The 6,000-nt window shown below is 48.1% G+C and overlaps 1 protein-coding gene across 8 annotated transcripts in view; it reads left to right on the forward strand.

Moving 5' to 3' along the window:
- SGMS1 (sphingomyelin synthase 1) overlaps positions 1–5,206 on the forward strand; it is an 87,624-nt gene extending 82,418 nt beyond the window's left edge. For 7 of the 8 annotated variants that reach the window (XM_015633266.3, XM_033515471.1, XM_019007275.2 and 4 more), the window contains 2 exons: positions 341–507; positions 2,633–3,421. In XM_015633266.3, coding sequence (XP_015488752.1) covers positions 341–507; positions 2,633–2,812 — 347 coding nt within the window. In that variant the 3' untranslated portion in view covers positions 2,813–3,421. Of the gene's footprint in view, positions 1–340; positions 508–2,632; positions 3,422–4,432 lie in introns of those variants that run through there. The other variant, XR_002001916.2, reaches the window with a different exon arrangement.
- The last annotated feature ends 794 nt before the right edge of the window (positions 5,207–6,000 follow it).

The following is a 6,000-nucleotide window of genomic DNA, read 5'->3' on the forward strand; positions in this document are numbered from 1 at the left end:
ACAGCTTCTTCCGGGGCTTGCCCACCCTTACAGTGGGCTACTCCTTCCCAATGTCCAGTCTAAACACAGGCAGGTTAATTTGACTGGCCAGGGTATATTATATCTTTCTCAAAGATTTCATAACCATTCTCATTTCCAAGGATCTCATTACCCTGAGTACAATTTTAAGTTACACCTTAAGAGAGTGGTACTTTTTTTGTGATCTCAGCATTCCTGCTCTTAATCTGAGCACAGGCACCTCTGTGTCAGCCAGGATTGCAGTCCATGACCTCTGCTAATCACAGCAGCAGTCCTGATAAGGTTCCACTTGGAAGTAACCCCTGCTTGTGCTTCCTTGCAGATTCCCCACGGCGACTCTGGTGGTACCACTGGATCTGCTGGGCACTCAGCATGGTGGGGATGTTCTGCATCCTCCTTGCTCATGACCACTACACTGTGGACGTGGTGGTGGCTTACTACATCACTACAAGGCTATTCTGGTGGTACCACACAATGGCCAACCAGCAAGTGAGTTCCACTCACTCCTTGGATGCTCCTGGTGTAGCCTGGGTGGGGGGCAGGAATATCCAGGCTCACCCATGTCCTGTGGAGAGTCCCTCTCTTCCCCCTGCCATTGGGTTTTCAGGGGACAGAGGCATCATCAATTGGGTCCTTCTTGTGTCTTGACCACAAAAATATGGGAAGGCCTTCCCAAAGGCAGGCAGGGCTCTCCTGCCCCTGGGTAACCTCAGTCCTTGAAGTCCTTCTGAATTTGGGCCAAGTGGCCGCATTTGTGATAGAGCCATTTAGATTTTTTTGCCTTAGTTTTGTTTTGTTTGGTTGTTGAGGCCAGCTGGGGTTTTCCTGTGTTCTGTGGCCTGTGCCACAGGTCTCTCGAGAGGAGAGTAGGAGGCCTTGCTAGAAATGAACCGGTTTTTGAAAGTGTTTCCAGGGGATGGCGAGTTCTGGTTGGTGAATTGGAGCAATCAGAGAGGATCTGACAGCTCTGTGGAAAGTGAAACCTCCCCTGCTGTGCCAGGCCAGGCTCAGGCTGGAGATCAGGGAAAGGATCTTCCCCCAGAGGGTGCTGGCACTGCCCAGGCTCCCCAGGGAATGGGCACAGCCTGAGGCTGCCAGAGCTCCAGGAGCGTTTGGACAGCGCTGCCAGGGATGCACAGGCTGGGATTGTTGGGGGGTCTGGGCAGGAACAGGGGCTGGATCAGTGATCCCTGTGAGACCCTCCCAACTCTGGGTGTTCCATGGTTGTGTGAGAGAAAATGCACAAGTCTTTCCCACAGATAGCAGGCCAAGGGAGTTAAGGGACATTTTTAGGTCTGTAGCAGCATATTGGTGTCCAAATATTTTCTGTGCCTGTGGTCAAAGATCTTTTCCTTATCTGTGGCACATGCTGTTAATTATGTTTATAAAGACTTCCTGCTGTGGTAGAAGATGAGTTTATATTGTGACAGTGCAGCTTTGTAGATCCTGTCACAGGATCATCATGGAATGACCTGAGCTGGAAGGGACCTTAAAGGTCATCTGGCTCCAGTCCCCTGAAGGCCTTGTAGCTCCCACCTCGTTATTCCACTGGTTTGGTGCTGCCTGAAGCTGTTCACCACAGCCAAGCCTTGTGGTACATTTCTAGCCAAATGTCTAATTGCAAATGAGGTGCCCTTTGATGTGCAGTCAGTTTGGGAGGCACTGTGTTCCACTGGAGTCTGAGCCCACACTCTGCAGCTCTTGTCACACAGCCCCAGAGGATTCCATGCTTTGGCTCAGCTCCTGGGCTCTCAGAACAGTGGTACTTCCAAGCTGGAAGTGCTGGAGTCAGGAGTGCCCCAAGTCCTGCTGAGGACTTGCTTCAGCAGAGCCCTTGGTGTGGAAATATTCCTGTTCTGCTGCCTGATGTGCCTCAGGGGGTGGCTCAACACTGCTGCCCTGATGTTGGGAAATGCCAGTCCCTGGATCCATCCCTGAGTACACATTGCTGTGCTGCTCTCTCCTGCCTCGTGCTGGGGCTTGTGCCTGGCCTTAAAATTGAAAGCAACAGAATTTGACACGTGAGCTTGGCATGGAGGTTAAGCTCAGTGTACAAGCCCTGTGCTTGTGCATTCCCTTTGGATGGGTGGGCACAGGGATCCCTGGCTCTGGCATGGCAAACAGGCAGCAGGGGGCTGGGTAATTCCCTCAGGGCCTGCCCACTCTGTGTGCCTGTGAGCAGGGGCTTGCTCGTGGCTGAGAGAAGCAATAGGGGCGGTCTGGGAGTGTGTGGGGGCCAGGGCAGGGTTCTGACTTCCTCCAGGTGGGATGGGATGTGCCCTGCTCATGGCTCCACAGGCGCACAGCCAGGCCCCAAAGTGATTCCTGAGCTTCATGGAATTTCAGAGGCACCTATGGAACAATAGTGCTTTGGGATGGCGTTATCACACCCAAGGGACAGCAGACAAGGGTCTCTGGGCCACTCATTCCTTTCCTGTGGGCCCATCAAACAGCTGAGGTGCTGTAGACAGGGGTGAGCAATGTTTGGTGTGTGCAGGGAGGCTGGGATCCGTTTGGGAGGTGAGATTTTGGGAGCAGGACACCACCGCGTGAAGTCACGCGCATAAAGGACCTGCCCTTCAGTAATCCTCTTTTTGTCCTTGTCTCCCTGCAGGTGCTAAAAGAAGCTTCCCAAACTAACCTCCTTGCAAGGGTCTGGTGGTACAAGCCCTTCCAGTACTTTGAGAAGAATGTCCAAGGAATTGTACCTCGCTCCTACCACTGGCCCCTGCGGTGTCCGGCGCTGGCGCGGGGCCGGCAGGTCAAGTACAGCCGCCTGGTGAGCGACACGTAACAGTGTCACCTCAGCCCTGAAAGGACTGTCCCAAGTGCTCACAACTCCAAGAGAAGATGCCATAAACAAAAATCCACCGCTCCCTAACCCTTTCTTTAGCAGCTCCCTGGACCTGACCTATTCAGTTACCTGGTAAGCACTGTGATCTTTTTTTCTCTCCAAAGGATCTGCGTTGGACAACAATAAAGAGAATTTAACTGATCATGCACTGTTATACATTTCTTGTTGATAGAGTTGGGATTTGCATTTGCCCATCACCATGTTCCTTTGTATATGATGCGACAACATAGATGAAAAGCTTTTATATCATAAGTTCTGGTCTTTCCAGTCACGTCTGGGAACAAAGCATATTATTTTCTTGGGAAAACATACTTTTCATATCTCTTGCCCCAAAGATTGGGCTGTAAGCCATTTTCTAGCAAATGACTATATGAAGGTTTCTAAATATCTGCCTTGGGTGAAATCAAGAAATCTTTCTACCTGTTGCACCGTGCTACGAATAAGATGATAGACACAGAAAGGTTTGGTAAATCCTGATTTTGTAGAATCTGCAGTGACTGACTGTGTCAAAAAAGTGCAAAAAAAAAAAAAACCAAACAGAAAAAAAAAACAAAAAAAACCAACAAAACACAAAAAACCAAAAAAAAAAAAGATGAAAAAAAAAGTAAAGTGATTTTCTAAGTATTTCCTAACTTTATTTTTCAAAATGTGTATGAAAAAAAATTAAATTTAAAAAGATTTTTACATGTCAGAGAATAGAGAGTTAAAAAATTTAAACAAAATGCTTCTTGGGAGAGAGAGAGATTTGTCTATGTTTCTAGTGCCTTTCTTGTCTTGATTGTATGGTCAGTAGGCAGTCTTAAATGTTTTTATTTAAAATAAAGTATTCCATGAAAGCAGAATTATATATACTGTATAATTACTAATTTTTGCATTTATAGCTAAATTAAACTGGAAATTTGCTTATAATGTTGAAATTGCCACGTGTAGGGAAAAACCTCCCACCCCACCAAATAAAAAGGGTCCGACCTTGCTCACACATTGTGGGCAGGTCAAGCTAAAATCACTTTATTGTCTACTTGGTAGCTGGATTTTAAAAAGCAAAACAGCCATGAATTCCTGTTTTTTAAGAATTTTACAAATGATCACTGAGTGAACTATGAATGGTTTCTCCATCCCCTTATCAAAGTGTTGTTGAAAAACAACAAAGATAATCTATTTCTTTAAAATATTTGTGCAGAAACTGCATGTAATTCTAAGTTTTCACTCCTACCATACATACTGTATGTTTGGGGAAGTCTCCTATCCTAAACTTGCCAATGTGCAGAACAAAAATAGTTTTTATAAAAAAAAAAAAAGAATGAAGAAGAGAAAAATATATATATAAATATATATATATATATATCCATTCTGTATTTTACGTGAAGCAGAGTTATCTTCTGTAGGTTTTTTTGTGTATTCACAAGGTGATATTTGTATTGTAAAACAACAATGGTGAAGGAAAATAAAAAAGGCTTTTGAAAAATGTAGTTTCCTTTATCTTTTTAATATTCAGTTGAAATTTAAAGCTGGGTTTATTCTTCCAAACCTTGCCTTTAAGTTGATGTTATTGCACTGTAGGCCATCCGATGTGGACTGTATGGAAACTGCAATGATGTGGAATTGCTGTTGGGCAAAACAGTGCCTTATCTGAAATAAAAGCTATGCAATCGATGCCGAGCGGGCGGGAGGAGCCTTCCTGGGAGCCATCTCCAGGCCTTGAAAAATCTACCCTGCAACTGCTGGGATGCAGCACAGGGCAGGGGACACCCCTTCCCCCAGGAGCTGCCAGTCCTGGCCCCTGGACACCAGAAAAAAAAAAAAGAGAAGAGAAGCCAATTTCTGTGCGTCCGTGGTGGTGAAAGTGTCATTTCTTCCTTCTTTTTTTTTTTGGGGGGGATGATTTATCTCCGCCTCTCTGCCCTGTTCCTCAGCCTTGGCCAAAACTGGAGGGCTGGTGGGGTGTTGCTTCTGCTGCTCTGCCTCGCTGTTGCTGGGATGCTGAACTGGTTCCTTGTCAGTTCTGTCTCCCTGGGAGGGAGGGAGGGAGCTGGGGAGGGGTTCCTTGGCCAAGCCCTTTGCGACAGCACTTGCAGAGCTGGGTGGGAATTTAGGGCTCTGCTCTGCCTTCAATTCACGGCTTTCCTTTGGAAACTTTTGGGGCTCAAAGTCGGTTTTTAAAACAGCCCAACCCCACCCCAGCTGATTTTTGAGCTGATTTTTGAGAGAGTTCACGCTCCCAGACGTAACCCGAGGAGTAGATTTTTCAAGACCTGGCATCACGCACATCCGAACCATTGACATAAGTAAATGTATGGATATATATGCACATGACATTAAATGGAATCTGCTGAATCCTGCCTTGTGGTGTCTGACTTACTGCATGGCTCTGGCTCCACACGGTCCCATCTGTGCCACGGCGGGGCCGTGCTCGGGCAGGGCGTGCTGCTGCTTCGGGAAGGGAGCCTGGGAATGTGGGACAGGGGGCTCAGGAGTGGCACTGCTGCTGGCTCTGGAGGAGGGGGCCCAAGGATGGATTTGGGACAGAACTGCTGTGCACTGGCTCGGTCCAGGCTGTGGAGCTTGGCCTGCTTTGTACTCCTCCTTCCCAGGGAGCGTCCGCCCAGCAGCTCCAGCTGGGTGGGATGGGATGTGGCTCGGGGTCAGGGTGATCTTCAGCATTGTGCTGATGGCCAGAATCCCACATTTCCCACTGCATTCCCCTCAAACCTCAGGTAAGATCCATCCCTCAGCCTCTGCTTTCTGGTGAGTGCAGCCAGGGATCATCACTGGATACCACACTTGGCCTGTGAGCTTTGTGTTCCTGGGCTGAGATCCTTGGGTGACTTCCAGGGACAATCTTGTCCCAGTTAGAGGCTGAACCACCGCCTAAGTGATTCCCTTGCCCTGGGCACCAGTGTGTTGTTGCCTCTCCCTCCCAGCTCCTGCTGCTCCTCCTTGCTTGGTGCCCATCAGAGAGCTGAACACAGCAAATGACAAGTCTGGAAAAGTTGGAATCCGGCGTTGTGCTGCCCCAATCCAACAGAACTCGTGGATCTCTCCACGCCGTGCCAGTGAAAGCATCCTCTGTGGCCTCCAGCTGAGTGTTCAGGGTATCTTTAGAGGACAGACAGAGACAGGTTAGGGTG

The sequence above is a fragment of the Parus major genome, chromosome 6, assembly GCF_001522545.3.
Source record: "Parus major isolate Abel chromosome 6, Parus_major1.1, whole genome shotgun sequence".
Classification (NCBI taxonomy): Eukaryota; Metazoa; Chordata; class Aves; order Passeriformes; family Paridae; genus Parus; species Parus major.